Source organism: Canis aureus, chromosome 2 (assembly GCF_053574225.1).
Source record: "Canis aureus isolate CA01 chromosome 2, VMU_Caureus_v.1.0, whole genome shotgun sequence".
In the NCBI taxonomy this organism is placed as follows: domain Eukaryota; kingdom Metazoa; phylum Chordata; class Mammalia; order Carnivora; family Canidae; genus Canis; species Canis aureus.
The window spans coordinates 71635598-71654142 of NC_135612.1; the positions used below are offsets into that span (position 1 = coordinate 71635598).

At 40.8% G+C, this 18545-nt stretch overlaps 1 protein-coding gene across 2 annotated transcripts in view; it reads left to right on the forward strand.

The window, feature by feature from the left end:
- The window catches only part of STK32B (serine/threonine kinase 32B), a 387142-nt gene that overhangs the window by 323501 nt on the left and 45096 nt on the right, over positions 1 to 18545 (forward strand). For both annotated transcript variants that reach the window (XM_077878608.1, XM_077878617.1), the window contains exon 6: positions 4806 to 4895. In XM_077878608.1, the coding sequence (XP_077734734.1) occupies positions 4806 to 4895 (90 nt within the window). The remainder of the gene's footprint in view (positions 1 to 4805; positions 4896 to 18545) is intronic.

The following is an 18545-nucleotide window of genomic DNA, read 5'->3' on the forward strand; positions in this document are numbered from 1 at the left end:
CAGAGGGATAAGATTAGCTTGACTGGTTCCAGATGGAGCCACATGCCCTGCTCTCAAAGCCAGGTGTACAGGGAAGAGTACTTGCTAAGACAGGAGATATGGGTGACCACAAACAGCATGTGCCCACCAAAGTAGCTCAGCCATTCATTCTTGGGCAGTCCAAATCCCCAGACTATATTCTTAACCACTCTGCCCCAAGCACCCTAACAAGAGAAAGAGAGCCATCATTGTGTATGGATAACATGCTTCTATGCCTAGAAACCCCAAAGGGCTCAATTGAAAATCTATCAAAATTAATTAAGGTTGTGCAAATTAAGAAGCAAATGAACTGCTTTTCAAAGACTAAAAAAAATAAAGTCCAATCTCTTCTCCATGGATGTTCAGAGGGGCCCAGGCTCCTTCTATGTTGTTCCTCATCTGTGTGGCAAAAACCATTTGGCCAAATCCAAAAAACAGGCAACAGAATGTAAGGAAGATGGAAGGAAGGAGGGAATGAGAATTCTTTTAAAGGAAATATCCTGGTAGTTGCAAATACCAGACTACCTGGGCATGTGACCACCTACTGCAGGAAGGTCGGAAAGTGAAGCCTTTAGTGGGATAGTCCTGAACCCAGCTACAGATTCTATTGCCCTTTGAGAAGGGAAAATTGGATTTTGAGATATAACATAACAGCTTTTGCTATGGAAGATTAATGGAGTAGCCAAATAGGAAATAAATAAGCAAAACTCAGTAGCTTTTTATTACACTGGAAACAGCTAGGTAGAAAAAGAAATGGAAAATATTCTCATCCGAAAAAGTGACCAAAACTATGTAATATGCAGGAGTAAATGTACCCAGGAATTTACAAGGCCTAAATGAAGGGAACACTAAATGTATTTTGAAGGAATTAAGTAAGATCTGAATGAAAAGCCAGGCATGACCCTGGATAGAAAAATATATATGTCCACACTTCTCAAATGAATGTATAAATTAATATAGTTCCTATCAAAATCTTAATGGATATATCTCCTAAAACTGGATGCAACTCATCTCAGAAGGATAAACGTCTGAGGGTTACCAAGAAAACATTGGAAGGAAATATCAGAGCAGGTGAATCACTCCTATGGGATATTATGATAGCCTACAAATCTACTGTAATTACACTAATCCAGTCCTGGCCCAGCAGTAAACAATAGGTCAGTGAAACAAGAGAGAATCCATAAGCAGATTTGCATATATGTGGAACTTGATATATAATGAAGGTCGCATTACAGTTTATTGAGAAAGACCAAATTTTTCAATAAATACCATAGAGACAACTGGCTATCCATTTGGAAGAAATAAAATTAGAATGCTATATTATATTACAACAAAAATATATTCTATTTTTGTATATCTATGGTTGGAAGATTTAAATATAAAAGATATATAGTATTATAAGAAAATATAGAAGGATGTATAAAATCTTGGGGGTAGAATAGGCTTCTGTAAAAATTACAAGGAAAATCTACTCAAACTATAAAATAAACATATTCTTTTTTTTAAGATTTTATTTATTCATTCATGACAGACACACACACACACAGAAAGGTAGAGACACAGGCAGAGGGAGAAACAGGCTCCACACAGGGAGTCCGACATGGGACTCGATCCCAGGTCTCCAGGATCACACCCCAGGCCGCGGGTGGCACTAAACCGCTGGGCCACTGGGGCTGCCCTAAAATTAACGAATTATTATTTAAATTTAAAAACTTTTGTATGACAAGAGACACTGTATACAGAGTCCAAAGACAAACAATAAGCTAGAGGAAAAATCTTAGCAGTGCACAGAGCAAAGTGTAAATGTATCTCATAGACAAAGCTCTGATTGAAAATTGATCATGATTCTAGACAGTTCCCCAGAGGCTTGGGACTGATCATGTGGAAAATGTGCAGCCTTATCTGCAGTGAGATATCGTTCTTCACCATGTGATTTGCAAGAAGGGAAGTCAGTGATTACAATGCTAGTAACAGTGCGGATTAACACACACTCTCGCATCCTGTTTTTTTCTTTTTCTTTTTTCTTTTTCTTTTTTTTATAAATTTATATTTTATTGGTGTTCAATTTGCCAACATATAGAATAACACCCAGTGCTCATCCCATCAAGTGCCCCCTCAGTGCCCATCACCCAGTCACCCCACCCCCACCCACCTCCCCTTCCACCACCCCTAGTTCGTTTCCCAGAGTTAGGAATCTCTCATGTTCTGTCTCCCTTTCTGATATTTCCCACTCATTTTTTCTCCTTTCCCCTTTATTCCCTTTCACTATTTTTTATATTCCCCAAATGAATGAGACCATATAATGTTTGTCCTTCCCGATTGACGTATTTCACTCAGCATAATACCCTCCAGTTCCATCCTGTTTAAAGTACCGTATTGGAGGGGCTCAGGCTCCTCATTGTGGTCGCTGGGCTTGGAAGCTGAGCCCTCCCATACCTCACAGTTAACAATAGGACTGTGGATTTGTTTGATAGTATTAGAAATGGGGACTGGGGGGGTGCCAGGGGCAGACTCCCCCTGGCTGGAGACGATGGGATTTGAGCCACACCATGGCAGGATAACACTGCTAAGAGCAAACACTTAGAAGAAGCTTCCCTACCTCTTATGTGCCAACCGCTCTAACCATTTTCTATATATTAATCCCTGGCTCCTCCCAAACAGTCTCTCAGATGGGTACTTTGTTGTCAACCTCCCCACTTGACGAGGAAAATAAGTTATTTGCCCAAGGTCAGACAGCTAAGACCAACAACGTCAACAACGCTGAGACCCAAACCAAGTCGGTGTGGGACTGTGTATGGATGCTTGTTCTCGCACCAGAGGCTGCAGCAGGTGTTCTGGGGATGCTCCCTGGGTGGGTACACTCTATATCTGGCCAGAAAGGGTTCCCAGCAAGGGTCTGGCTGGATGACTTAAGCTTCACCCACAAGCACCCAAAAGGTATTGCAGATCATCACTGAGTACCTCAACACTGCGTCCCACTCAGGGGGCTCTAGCCTGAGTTCCCAGCAGAAGCTTGCACACACATCAGTGCCAGCCGCTGAGCCTGAGGTCTGGGATTTGCACGGGAGGCAGCTGGTGCTTTTCCGGTCCACTGTGGCTAATTAGATCAAGCGCGCCTCTCCTGAGGTCCTCACTGCATGGGCTCTGGCAGGTGTCTGCCCATCTCGTGGAGGTGGCCTCTAGGCCCTCCCAATGTCAGTGTTGTGTACTCAAGCCACCGGTGTCTTTAAGTTCCAACCTCTCAAACACAGCTTTGAAATGTGAAAATCCAACCATTTTCACATGATGTGATGACAAAGACAGAGAAAGTGATTGCATTTATATCTGATATTCAAGGGTCTCAAGGTTGGCTTCTTTTATGTACTGAGTTCCCCAGAAGGCCATTACCAACCATCAGGATGTCCCTCCCTTCTTCCCACCCATCTCCCTTCCCTGCTTCTCTTTACCCCTTTGACCCTACATCTCTTGTCTCATCCCTTTTATTTCCTTATTTTCTTTGTCTCATCTCTTCTCATTCCTTCCTTCTCATCCCTTTTATTGCCTTCTCAGGTTTCTTAGACATTTATGTGCAGGTGCACCCAGTCAATCCATGTCCCACCTGCTGCCATTACTTTAGGCGGGACGGAAGGTGGTCTCAAACCCAGCACCCTCCCAGTGGGATTCCTCAGGTACAGAACTAAGGTCCCCACTGACCATAGCAGACAAACAGTGGAACAAGACTGTCCTCTACAGGGCACCTGGGTGGCTCAATTGGTTGAGGGTCTGCCTTCAGCTCAAGTCAGGATCCCAGAGTTCCGGGCTTGAGCCCTGCATTGGGCTTCCTGCTCAGTTGGGACCCTGTTCATTCTCTCTCTCTCTCTCTCTCATAAATAAATAAATAAATAAATAAATAAATAAATAAATAAATAAATAAATAAATAAAATCTTAAAAAAGTGTCCTCTGAACATGAAAATCCTCTCTCCACTCTCCTCCTCCACAATGGCCACCCAGCATCCTGAGCAATGTAGTCCAGACTCACCCCTCTTGTCTGTTTACCATGAACTTTTACTCTCTGAGTCAGTGCCTCCAAAATTTAATCCATAAAAATTTTTATCATGCCCTCAATATTTTTGTTTCTTAGTAGTAATATGCATGTGCCACCAAAAAATTCACATTATAAAACTTGCACAGAGCATAGACATTTTTAGGGTAGGTGCGTTCCTGTAAGTATATTCAAGTTTTACTCTCTTAGCAAATTTCAATTCTATAATACAAGGCTGTCAAATGTGTCTCTATGTTATACGTTAAATCCTCAAACCTTATTCATCTTACAGCTGAAAGTCTGTACCTTTGACCAAACTCTCCTTATTCCTCCCACCCCCAGCCCATGACAACCACTTCTATTCTCTGCTTCTGTGAGCTTTTTTTAGACACAGAAGTGATATATGCAGTACCTGCCTTTCTCCATCTGGCTTATTTCACTTAGCATGATATTCTCAAGGTCCATCCAGGTTGTTGAAAATGTCAGGGGGTCCTTCTCTCTCATGGCTAAAAAATGTTCCGTGTATATACATATCACATCTTCTTTATCTGTTCTTTGGATGGACACAGGTTGTCCTAAGTTTGGCTACTGTGAATAATACTGCCAAAACTAGATGTTTTTAAAGTAGTAGATAAAAGACTATTACAAGTCGAAGTTCTATGTTCTTGCACCGCACTGTACAGCCCACAGCTTTAAATCGACAAGGACTCAGCTCAGCTGCCCCGCGGCTCTTGCTAACTGGGGTTTCTGTTTCTCTATCTCCAGGACATGTTCACATCACAGACTTCAACATAGCGACGATTGTGAAAGGAGCAGAAAAGGCTTCCTCCATGGCTGGGACCAAGCCCTACATGGGTGAGTGTTCCGGGCCCCTTGGGTGTGAAGCCTCAGCATTCCTGTCCTGCACCCCCACACTAGGCCCCAGCTGTTCCCAGTATGTCCTGGGCTCACCCACACCTTTGTCCTTGCTGCCCTCCTTCCCGGAAGACCTTTTCCTTCTGTGATTTCCAAAGAAGTCCTTCCGGGCCAGAAAACCTTGCTTCAGGCTTGGGGAAGAAACACACAAAAACAGACAAACAAAACCATATTTTCTTTTTATTAACATCCAGTAGTGTGGCCAGAATATAACTTTGGTGTTGGTCATTTGGGGTCTATATTCTTAGGTACACAGTGTTTTTCCAATGTGTATTTTCAAGTTGTTTTTTCTTTAGGACCTTTGATGGAAATACCACTTTTAGTAAGCATTCCATTCCCTTACTTTGGTTTTCTCTAAGGACACCTATTATCTGAAGGTGGAGTCTTTACAAATCTTCAGGATTTGTTATTTTAAAATATTTTGTATCTCTTTCTTTATTCGTTTAAGATTTTTCATTTTTCTATTTCTTTTAAAGATTATCTGTTGTGCTTATTTGCTTTGTATGCTTCCTAGTGAAATATTTATTACTAAAATAATTTCCCCTCTATTTCTAATTTTTTCCCTGAGTTCTCTTGGCTGATTTCTGAGTTTTTTAATTCCAAACTATGTTGTTCTTTCATGCCTTGTATAATTTTCTTAATGTCTATATTAATTATTGATTACGGTATAACAAAGCAAGTCAAAATTTAGTGGCTTATATCATGTTCATGGATTAGAAGAATTAACATTGTTCAAATGTCCATACTACCTAAAGCAATCCACAGATTTAATGCAATCCCTATCAAAATACCAACAGCAATTTTCACAGAACTAGAAGAAATAATTCTAAAGTTTGTGTGGAATCACAAAAGATAGCCAGAGCAATTTTGAAAAAGAAGAATAAAACTGGAGATATCACATTTCCAGATTTCAAGATATATTAGAAAGCTGAAATGATCAAAACCATATGGTACTGGCACAAAAACAGGCACATATATCAGTGGGACAGAACAGAGAGCTGAGAAATAAACCCATGCACATATATGGTCAATTGATCTATGACAAAGGAGGCAAGAATATGCAATGGAAAAATGACAGTCTCTTAATAAATGGTGTTGTGAAAAAAAAATAAATGGTGTTGTGAAAAGTGGACAACCATATGCAAAAGAGTGAAACTGGACCATTTTCTCACACCATACACAAAAATAAACTCAAAATGGATTAAGGCCCTAAATGTGAGACCTAAAACTATAGAACTCCTGGAAGAGAGCACAGGCAGAGAGGCAGTGGCCATAGCAACATTTTTCTAGATCTGTCTCCTCTGGCAAAGGAAACAAAAGCCAAATTAAACTACTGGACCTACATCAGCATAAAAAGCTTCTGCATAGTGAAGGAAATGATGAACAAGATAAAAAGACAACCTACCGAATGGGTAAGACATTTGCAAGTGACAAGTCAGATAAAGGGGTTAGTATCCAAAATATGTAAAGAACTTATACAACTCAACACCAAAACACTAAAAATAATAACAATACGATTTAAAAATAGGCAGAGGACGTGAATAGACATTTTTCCAAAGAAGACATACAGATGGCCAACAGACGCATAAAAAGATCCTCAACATCACTCATCATCAGGAAAATGCCAATCAAAACCACAGTGGGATGTTACCTTATACTTGAAGAATGGCTAGTGTCAGAAAGATAAGAAACAACAGGTGTTGCCAGGGATTCAGAGAAAAAGGAACCCCCGTGCACTGTTGGTAGAAGTCCACCCCTGGTGCAGCCACTATGAAAAACAGTAGGAAGTTTCTCAAAAAACTGAAATTAGAAATACCGTATGAGATAAAGATGTGGTCTATATATACAATGGAATACTACTCAGCCATCAGAAAAAGATGAATATCCACCATTTGCTTTGACGTGGATGGAACTGGAGGGTATTATGCTGAGTGAAGTAAGTCAATAAGAGAAGGACAATCATCACACAGTTTCACTCATACATTGAATATAAGAAATAGTGCAAAGGATTGTAAGGGAAAGGGGGGGAACCGAGTGGGAAAAGTCAGAGAGGAAGACAAACCATGAGAGACTCCTAACTCTGGGAAACAAACAAAGGGTTGAAGAAGGGGAGGTGGGTGGGGGGATGGAGTATCTTGGTGATGGGCATTGAGGAGAGCACTTGATGGGATGAGCACTGGGTGTTATACTATATGTTGGAAAATTGAATTTAAATTTAAAAAAACCAAATGCCATATGATCTAGTAATTCAACCACTGGGTATTTACCCAAAGAAAATGAAAATACCAATTTGAAATGCATTATGCATGCATCCCTACATATATTGCAACATATTCCCAATAGCCAAGATACAGAAGCAACCTCAGTGTCCGTTGATAGATGGATGGATAAAGATGTGGTAAAAAAAAAAAAAAAAAAAAAGATGTGGTGTATATATATATATATATAGTGGAGTATTAGTTATAAAAAAAACAATGAGATCTCACCGTTTGCAACAACATGGATGAACCTGGAGGATATTCTGCTAAGTGAAATAAGTCAGAGAAAGACAAATATCATATGATTTCACTCATATGTAGAATCTGAAAAGCAAAACGTATAAACAAACAAAAGACAGAAACAGACCCATAATACAGAGAGACAGAGAGTGAACCAGTGGTTACCAGAGGAAAGGGAGCAGGGGAATGGGAAAAAATAGGTGAAGGGAACAGGGAGGTACAAATTTCCAGTTAGGGAATAAATAAGTCATAGGGTGAAAGGCACAGCACAGGGAATATAGTCAATGCTACTCTACTAGCGTTATATGGTGACAGTACCTACCCCTGTGAGCAAAGCATAGGTACAGCATTGTGGAATCACTATGTTGCACACATGAAATGAATGTAACATAGTATGTCAGCTGTATTTCAATAAAAAATAAAAGAAGTCTAAAAATACATTTGGAGATCATAAATGAACATTGTGTAAAAAAAAAAAAAACACGGTAGCTTAGAACAGCAACAGTCTACTGTTTTGCACAGTCTACTACGTGACCAAGTGGTTCCTGCTGGTTTAGGCTGGGCACATTCATCCCTCTGGTGCGCCCAATGGGGGCTGGGCTCAGCGAGGACAGCTGAGTTGAATGGGTCTTTTTCTACATGGTCTTTCATCATCAAACAGACTACAGTGAGCTTGCTTATCTGGTGGCAGTAGTTTCCAGAAGGAGAACCCAATTCCCACGAGCTTACCAAGCTTCTGCTTGCTTCATATTTCCTGATGTCCAGTTGGCCTAAACAAGTCACATGACCAAGACCAGTGACCATGTGGGAGGGGACTGGGGGAGGCTGTGGGAGGGATCTTTCGGGCTTTTGTGGGGCTTGGTGGGGCTGCATGGATCCCAGAAGGCCTGACTCATCAGGAAACCATTAATGCAACACCCCACCACAGTGTCTTTCAATGCTTTTGAAATAGTCGGTTACAGTTTTTCCCTGTTTTTTTTTTTAGGGAGTGGGGTAGGGTGGGGGCACATCTTTCTGATTCATCATCATTGTAAAATGTGTTATTCTGCATTTTATTTTCTTTCCTCTTATGATAACTTTGTATGGAAGTTGACTTTGATACTTTTTCTTTTTTTTAATGTGAAATTAGCTTTCTTGAACTTTTGGAAGATGATGTCATTCAGGGTAGCTTTTCTTTTCATTTCTTTTTAGATTTTATGCATTTATTCATGAAAGACACACAAAGAGAGGCAGAGACAAAGGCAGAAGGAAAAGCAGGCTCCCTGCAAGGAGCCCAATGCAGGACTCGATCCCAGGACCCCGGAATCATGCCCTAAGCCAAAGGCAGACGCTCAACCACTGAGCCACCCAGGCATCCCTCAGGGCAGCTTTTCTAACTAAACGTCTGTTGTTTGTGTTCATGAAGTGTCAATATCTAAGGCAGCTGGCTATCTGGGATCTTCTGGTTCCTTCTACTTGCCCACTTTCATCTGGAGTTTCTCCTGCTTTTGTTGGTAGGGTCCCCATCCCTCCTCAGTTTGGGTTCTGGTTCCAACAGTTTCTCCTTGGGATTCCTTCTAGAAGGGAGCGCCAGAGGGAGGATGACAGAGGCTTGGTGTTCCAGACCTCCCTGCTCCTGCAGAGCTTACCAGGGGTCCCTTCGCCTACCTGACACTGGACTGGACAGGTTCCTCCAGGGTTTAGCTGCCATTCCCCAACTGGTGGGCCTGGGCCCCCCAGTAAACACTTGTGGACTGTCCTGCAGCTCTCTGTTCTCTGCTCCATCATATGGTTCCTTGTCTCTTTCCCGTGTTTCCTTCTGTACAGGAATCACTACCATGGGGATCCAGTCACTGTTGCTGGTTTGTTCCCATACACTTACATTTTGGGGCTTGTGAGAGGACCATTTCGTTTTGTCTTAAGCACTCCTCATGGGTTTTGGCTCAACTGTTGGTCTGCTCTGTTAGTTGTTATGTGTTGATCTGTAGGGATTCAAAAACTATGTCATCCATCACCTCCCAGAATTCACTATGTGGGTCATTCATCTATTTACTAAATTACTAAATTAAATAAATGAAGCTTGGCCACAAATCATGGTAAAAATGGTACTTCTCAGTATGTGCTATGTGCCCAGCCCTTGAGCCAAGTCCTTTTCATCCACAGCTTTCTTTAAAGCTCACATCCATGAAGCAGACACAATTATTTGTTCCCACTTTAGAGCTGGGGAAGCAGGCTGAGAAGCATGAGGAACCCACCCAGGCAGATATCAGTCACCAGAGTAAGATCCAGGTCAGCAGGGACACCAGAAGGTATGCATACAAGGGGGTCTGTTCTCTTCATATAGTCCCCTTGGGATGCTGAATATTTACCCCAATAAGGCTTTCACTGTTGAAGGTCTTTCTGAAATCCCTTTCCAGAAGGCTCCAGGACTGAGGCCAACCCATCCAAGGAGACACTGGCTTGACAAATGGGCAGGAGAATGGGATGAAAGGGGTGTTAAGGCTGCCGCCCTATCTTCTGGCTGGTGCATGCAGAGTGGACTGCAAAGGTGTGTGGGTTCCCTGCAGTCACAAGTTTGAATGTGGGGTGTCTCTGGGAAATGCCATCCAGGCTTCTGGAGTGATGTGGACATTATCTGTGGCCTAGGGAGTTCCTAACACTGAAATGCAGCCTGAAGCCCAGAGAGCACCATGCCAGGAGGAGCATATAGAGCTACAGGAGCCATCATCTCCAAAGGGGCAGTGAGGAGAGCAAGATGACACAGAGAGAAGCATCTCCCACTTGGAGCCTGCTCTGTCCCTATAAGTTAGTTCTGACCTCCTTTAGGCTGTTCCCAAAAAGCAGATTGGTCTCTGGGAGTGGAGAGTCCAGATCACTGGAGAAATGCAAAGTGGTATTATTGTACCAACCCTTTCTTAAAAAAAAAAAAAAAAAAAAAGATTTTTGCTTATTTATTTGAGACAGAGACAGAGATAACGAGAGAGAGCACTAGCAGGGAGGAGAGGGAGGAGCAGGATCCCCACTGAGCAGGGAGCCTGAGGCAGGACTCCATCCCAGGACCCTGGGATCGCAACCTGAGCCAAAGTCAGACACTTAACCAACTGAGCCACCCAGGCACCCTGTACCACCCCTCTCTTTTCTGCCCCTGCTCCGCCACCATGCATAGCTGACTTTGCCAGCACCTCCTCAGAGACTCCACCTGGGCCTGCCCCAGTCTCATTCCCTGGATTCCCACTAATATCCTGGCTCTCAGCCTCTGTGAAAGCAGACCAGTGGTGACCCAGCTGGCCACTCTCCATGATGCCCCCACCTCCAAGGGGGAGAAGAAAACCAACATGTATTGTGACTCTGCTACATGTTTGTCACTGTGCTTAATCCTCAGAAGACACCCAGGTGTGGTCTCTGCACCTCTGCATTTTATCTATTAGGAAGCTGAGATCCAGGGAGGTTGATTAACTTGCCCAGAGTGACACAGCTGGCAAATAAAGGAGCCAGAATTTGAAGCTGTGTCTATTTGGATCCAAAGTCCATGCTTTTGCCACTCTACCAAGCTGCCTTTTAACACTGAGTTCCTGTGTCATGAAGCCATATTTCTCAGTCAAGAAAAAAAAAAAAACATATTGTCCCAATTGTATGTAGGATTTGGAGCTCCTGGGGTGCTTCTGTTTAGAGGAACTTTGGTCCTGAATTAATAAACAGGTGTGCAGGAGAGATTTTTATGGGATTTAGGAGGCACAGCTGATTTACCAAATGGATATATTTTCAGACACCATGGGGTTGACAGTACCAGGCAGTGGGAGTTTATTGGGGAAGACAGGGTGATGGAGGGCTCTCTCAGCACATTTAAATCCGACAGCTCCCAGGACTGTAAACTCCTGAGGTCAAGTGGCAGGTTTGTCAATTTTGTTCACTTGTACCGTTCAGTTCAAAGGCCCAATAACAAGCTCCCAGAACGTTCCAAACAGGGATTCAGGGAACAGGCTGGTGAGTAAGCTCCCAGAGGTTGCTCATGAAAGATGATCCTGGAAGAAACATTTGCATAGAACTGAATTTTCATTAATTAAAAGAGCAGATGGAATTCACAATCAGAGAAAAGAAAAAATCTCTCTGAAATGTGCCAGATTAGAAGTCAGAAATGTTCCAGCAGCCGCCCAGGGCTTCAGAGTTTATTCATCAGCAGTGAAGTAAAGAGTTGAACATTCATTCAGCAAATATTTATGAACCATTTAGGAGATAAAGGGCTCAGAGTAGGCATGGGGGCTCAGAGGAGCCTCGGGGGGCTCACCGTCTGGTAGGGCAGAGCAGAGGTAGGCACAGGTGGAAGCAGGACACTGTCAAGATGGATTCCTGGAGAAGGTGACAATCTGAGTTGGACCTGGCACATAGAAGGTATGCTCAGAGTTGGCCTGTTGGGTGAGAACAAGGAGATGCCATTTCAGGCCACAGCCCTGGGGTACAGGGGAGGCAACAGCATGGTGTGTTGGGGGACAGTGGCAGTTTCATTTCTTCTACAGCTTACAGAGCAAGACGGGGTGGGGAGGGAGCAAAGAGACAGGTCAGAGCATGAGGGTCTTGAATGCCGTGGTAAGGGCCTGTGGAACCAGGAGAGAGCCAGGAGTGGGTCCAGGTGAAGCGTCACCTGTGGCATGGGGCAGTTTGGATGTCTTCCACTTAGTGGCTGCCTGAACTCGGGCCAATCTCATTACCCAACGTAATACCCATAAAGCACTCAGCATGAGGAACACTCGGGAAGTGCTGGCTGCCAAACCACATGACCTGGCAGTTTCCTCATCTGAGAAATGGGATTAATGATTATGCGATCTGCCTTAGTAGGTCCTCTGTGAGGATGTCACAGCAGGGATATGGAAGGTCCATCACACAGTGTCTGACAAATGGTAGATGCCTTGGTCTGGTAGCTGGTAGTACTATTGTTATCGCTGGCATGGTTATGATTTAGATGGTTGATTATTTGGTACCCGCTCAGCATTGGGAATCCAGGGCCTGGACTGGGAACTCCCTTGCCTTGGAGCGCTAACAGTCTAGTGGGGAAAACGGATCCTAAACAGCTGGTTCATTATAGAAGCTGGGTGGGCTGGAGGATGCTGGGCGCACTAGGGGATCATGGGGCTGGTGCCTTGCCAGCATTTACCAGATGTTAGTTCCCTTCCCAAGGGGGCTGCAGTGAGCAGACAAGGGTGGTTGTGGGGCCATCATAATGATGCTAGTATGTTCCTTGTTGAAATGATCAAGGGTAGTGAAGTTTGCTGCCACCTGTGCCAGCGAAAGTGACAGAGCCAATGTTCAAGCCCCGGCCAGTGAGGCTCCAGTGACCAAAATCTTTCCTGAGAACCTGCTGTCCGTTCATTCATTCATCCCTCCATCCGTCCACCCACCTATCATCCTTACAAATCCATTGAGTACCTTCTATGTGCCAGTAGTGTTCTATGGCCCCCAAATACATCCATCTATGAACAGTTTTCCTACACTCATTGGTTTGGCTATTTGTAATCCAATCACCTTAAAAATCATCAAACTGATAAATACATAGTTTGAGATGTTTACTCCTGAATGACAATTTTTGTGCAGTAAAATGCAGTCTTTTAGTGTGCAGTTCCTTGATTTTGGACCAACACTGTCATATAAGCACCACCACAATGAACGTATAGAACAATTCCATCACTCCCAGAATTCCCTCATCCCAGTCCCTGGCAACAGGTGATCTGTTCAGACTATTCCAGAAAGTCATAGAAATGGAGTTGTATGCTCTATAGCCTTTTTAATCCGGGTTTTTTCACTTTGAATACTGCATTTGAGATTTACTCATGTTGTGTGTATCAGCAGCTTTCCTTTTGATTGATCAGTAAGTAGAACTCTATGGGATGAATAGACACAATTAGTTCATCCATCCACCAGCTGAAGGACTTTTGAGTTGTTTCCAGTTGTACATAATTATGAATAAGGCCACTATAAACATTTGCTTTCAGGTTTTTATATGACCCTAAGTGTCCACATCTCTAGAATAATTGCCTAGAGGTGGGATTGCCGGGTCATATGATAAGCATATGTTGACCTTTCTGAGAAACTGACAAACTTATCCAGGAAGACTGAGCCATTTTACACACCCCACAAACAATGTACGAGGGCTCTGGGTGCTCTGCATCCTCACCACTACTGGCTATTGCCTTGTGGTTATTGCTCTTATTAAAAAGGCAAGTTTCTAATGACTAATGATGTCCTACATATTTTCATTTTCTTATTTGCCATCCATTTACCTCCTTTATGAAGTATCTATTCAAATCATCTGACCATTAGTGATTTTTATTAATCAGGCTCTGGGAATTCTTTATATATCCTGGGTATAAGTCCTTCATCTGATACGTGTTTTGCAAAAATGTTGGCCACTCAGTGGCTTGTCTTTCTATTGAGATAATAGACTCCTTTTAGAAGCAGAAGTTTTAAATTTTGATGAAGTCTGATTTTTTAAAAGATTTTATTTACAGATCATATATTTGGTGTCATATCTAAATATCTTTTCCTCACATGAGGTCACAAAGATTTTTTTCCCTTTGTTTTCTTGTAAAAGTTTTTTCCTTTTGGATTTTATATTTAAGCTACATGCATTTTTAATTTAGTTCTTAATATGGTGTGAGGCATGAATCAAGCTTTATTTATTTGCATACAGCTGTCCAATTGTTCCAGTATTCTTTGTTGAAAAGACTGTTCTTTCTTTACTGCATTGCCTTTGCAACCTTGTCAAAACTCAATTGACCATGTGTGGGTCTATTTCTGAATTTTTTTTCTGTTCTATTGGTCTATTTGTTTATGCTCTACTTGGTTTCATACTTCTCCTTTGCAATCATACTTGAAATCAGGTAGAGAGAGTCTTCCAACTTTTTTCTTCTTTTCAAAATTACTTTGGCTATTCTAAATTCTTTCTGTTTTCACTGAAACTTTAGAATTCACTTGTTAATTTCTACAAAAAAATTGGCTGGATTTTTGTTAGGATCACACTGAATCTGTAGATGAATTTAGGCAGAAGTGGCAGCTTACAATCATAGAATACCTCTCAATATATTTAGGGCCTCTTGGATTCTCTCATCAGCATTATATAATGTTCAGCATGCAAAATTTGCATATACTTTGTTACACTTATAACTAAGTGTCTTGGGCAGCCCTGGTTGCCCAGCGGTTTGGCGCCACCTTCGGCCTGGTGTGTGATCCTGGAGACCTGGGTTCGAGTCCCGCATCAGGCTCCCTGCATGGAGCCTGCTTCTCTCCCTGTGTCTCTCTGCCTCTCTCTCTGTCTGTCATGAATAAATAAATAAAATCTTAAAAAAATAAAACAACTGTCTTATAGATTTTTGGTACTATCCAAAAGGTACATTTTTTAAACAAAATTAGTTAACTATCTTCTTTATCCATTTCTTAGCAGATGGCCCCTTGGGGTGTTTCCATAATTTGGCTATTAGATAATGCTGCTCTAAACATCAGGGTGCATGTCAGATGTGGTATTACTCAGCCATCAAAACAAATGAAATCTTACCATTTGCAACGCCATGGATGGAACTCACTCATATGTAGAATTTAAGAAATAAAATAAACTAGCAAAGGAAAAAAAGAGGGAGAGAGGCAAACCAAGAAAGACTCTCAACTAAATTTATTCAATTTAGAGAATAAATTGATGGTTACCAAAGGGAAGGTGGGGAGTGGGGAATAAATGATGGGGTAAGGAGTCTACTTGTTGTGATGAGTACCAAGTGTTGTATGGAAGTGTTGAATTCACTATATTGTACACTTGAAACTAACATTACACTGAATGTTAACTAACTGGAATTTAAATAAAAATTTTAAAAATTACTTACCAATTGCAGATCTACAGAGATACCATTGATTTTTGCATGTCGACCTTGTATCCCGTAATTTTGCCGCACTCACTTATCGGTCCTCTGCTTTGGTAGTAAATTCTTTGGGCTTTCTGTGTAGATAATCACGTTTGCAAATCAAGGTAATTTTATTTCCTCTTTCCAATATTTGCAAGTCTTTTGTTTTTCTTTTGTCTTGTTGTTTGAGCTAGAACATTCGATACACTTGGCCTTGATCCTGATCTTACTGAGAAAGAGTTAGTATGTTTATCTTTAAATGTGATGTTAGCTAAAACTTTTTTGGTACTTAGTTAACTCTTTATCAGGTTGTGAAATATCTTTTCTCTACTATTGAGATAATCATATGGTTTCTATAACATGCTGAAATACATTGATTTTGGAAGGTTGAACTTTCTTAAAATCCCTTTTGGTCATAATGTATTTTATTTTTTAAATAATGCTGGAATCAATTTGCTAATACCTCATTTACAATATTTACTTCTCGGCTAATGAGGAATATTTTAATTTTCTTTTTCTTGTAACATTTTGTGTGTGTGTGTGTGTGTGTGTGTGTGTGTGTGTGATTTTGGTACCAGAATGCAGACAGTGTAAGTTGGGCAATGTTCCCTCTTCTTCTACTTTCTGGAAAATTTTGTGCAGAGTTGGTGTTATTTCTAACATCTGTCTGTTAGAATTGGTGGGAGAAGATACTTGGACCTGGGGTTCTTAACAGAAAACTTTTTAACTGTGAATCCTATTTTTTTAATAGACATGAGCCTATTCTGTTTATCTATTTCTCCTTAAGTCAGAAGAAGTAAATAAATATTAGGTAGATTTGGTCATTTATGTCTTTCAAGAAATTTCTCTGTTTCATGTAACCTTCCAAATATTTGGGTTTATAGTTATTTGTATTATCCCCTTGATAGCTTTTTAATGAGTGTCAATACTGCAGTGATGTCTCCTCTTTCATTCCTGAATTGGTCATTTATGTTTCCTCTATGATTTTCCTGATCATTTTGGCTAGAGGTTTATCACATGTATTCATCTTTTTGAAGAACCAGTTATTAGTTTCATTGATTTTCTCTGTTTTATTGATTTCTGCTCTAATCCTTATTACTTCCTTCTGCTTGTCTTGGATTTAATTTGTTCTTATTCTCCTTTTGTAAAGTGGAACTATATATCATTGATTTGAGGCTTGTCTTTCATATATATATGTATATATAGATATATATATATATTGCATATATATATGCAATGCTTATATTTCTCTGTAAATATATATAGGCATTAAATGCTTATATTTCTCTCTAAATATAAACATTTAATCCTCTGTCAATTCTCTCCTTAGCTGTATTCCACAAATGTTGATATATTATTTTTTCATTCTCATTCAGTTACAAACACTTTCCAACTTCCCTGTAACTCCCTCTTTCACCCATGGGTGATTTAGATGTCTGTTTGGTAATTTTCAACAATATGTAGGAATTTGATATACATTTTCCTGTTATTGATGCCCAGTTTAATTCTGTGATGGTCAGAGAAATCTCTTGTATGATTTATTTTCTTTTATTTTTTATTGGTAAAATTTATTTTATGGTCTAGATCTTCGTGAGTATTCCATGTTGATGTGCAAAGACTGTGTATGCTCTTGTTTCATTATATTTCTTATAAATATCAATTAGGTCAAGTTACTTAATAATGTTTCCCAGGTCCTATTATATTCTTACTGATTTTCTTTCTACTTGTTATATCAGTTACTAAGAGAAGTGTGTTGAAATCCCCAACTGTATGTATCATTATACAATATCCTTCCTGTTTCTTGTTCTTAAGACTACTTTGGTGATATCAATATAGCTACTTCAGTTTTCTTTTGTTAATGTTTGCATGGTAATTCCAGTGGTGTGCTGGTACATGTTTAACAACTAGTTCTCTGATAAAAGAAGGAGAAGGAGAAAAAGAAAAGCAGTGATTTATAGATTTTTCTGATTTTTGTCCTGTAAGTTCACCCACTATGGCTGACTTCAAGTTATCAGTGCAACATCATCGAGGGGAGAGATGAGCTAGTATAAGCCTGTCCCAGCACAGTCCTAATTATATCTTTTCCCATCCATCCATTTTTAACCTATATCTTTATATTTTATTTTTTTATATCTTTATATTTTAAGCACATGTCATGTATGTAGTCTTCTTTATTTTTTTATATTTTTTAGATTTTTTAATTTATTTTTTTTCTCATTAAACTTTTGTTTTAATGGGTCTCAAAATTCTGTGACAGATTTTTGGTCAAGTTGTTTCCATTAAAAAGTACTGATTTTAAAAATTAATAACTTAAAACTGCCACACATGCACAAAAAAACCCCAAATGGTCCACAAAACATTCTCCTTTCCTTCTGAAGGGTTTACAATGCATTGTTATCATTAACCCGTCTTTTACTATTAAACTTAAATGGCCAATTGACACATTTATTTATTAGAGACAGGGAGAGAGAGAGAGAGAGAGAGGCAGAGACACAGGCAGAGGGAGAAGCAGGCTCCGTGCGGGGAGCCCGACATGGGACCTGATCCCGGGTCTCCAGGATAACGCCCTGGGCTAAAGGCGGCACTAAACCGCTGAGCCACTGGGGCTGCCCTGTAGTCTTTTTTAAATCCAGTCTAATAATCTCTGCCTTTCCATTGATATTTAAACCATTTATATTTCATGTAATTACTGATATGGTTGGATTGAAATCTGTCACCTTGCTTTTTTTTTTTTTTATTTATGATAGGCAACAGTGAGAGAGAGAGGCAGAGACACAGGCAGAGGGAGAAGCAGGCTCCATGCACCGGGAGCCTGACGTGGGATTCGATCCCGGATCACCTTGCTTTTTCTTTTCTTTGTTCCATTTGTTCTTTGTTCATTTGCTTCTCTTCTTCTGCTTTACTTTGAATAAGCTGATCATTATGAATGATTCCATTTTAACTTCCCTATTGGGTTAGTATTTATGCCTTTTTAAAAAATATAGTTTAGGGATCCCTGGGTGGCGCAGCGGTTTGGCGCCTGCCTTTGGCCCAGGGCGTGATCCTGGAGATCCGGGATCGAATCCCACGTAGGGCTCCCGGTGCATGGAGCCTGCTTCTCCCTCTGCCTGTGTCTCTGCTTCTCTCTCTCTTTCTCTCTCTGTCTGTCTCTCATTAATAAATAAATAAAATCTTCTTAAAAAAATAAAAAATAAAAATAAAAAATATAGTTTAGAGATTGTCCTATATTTATA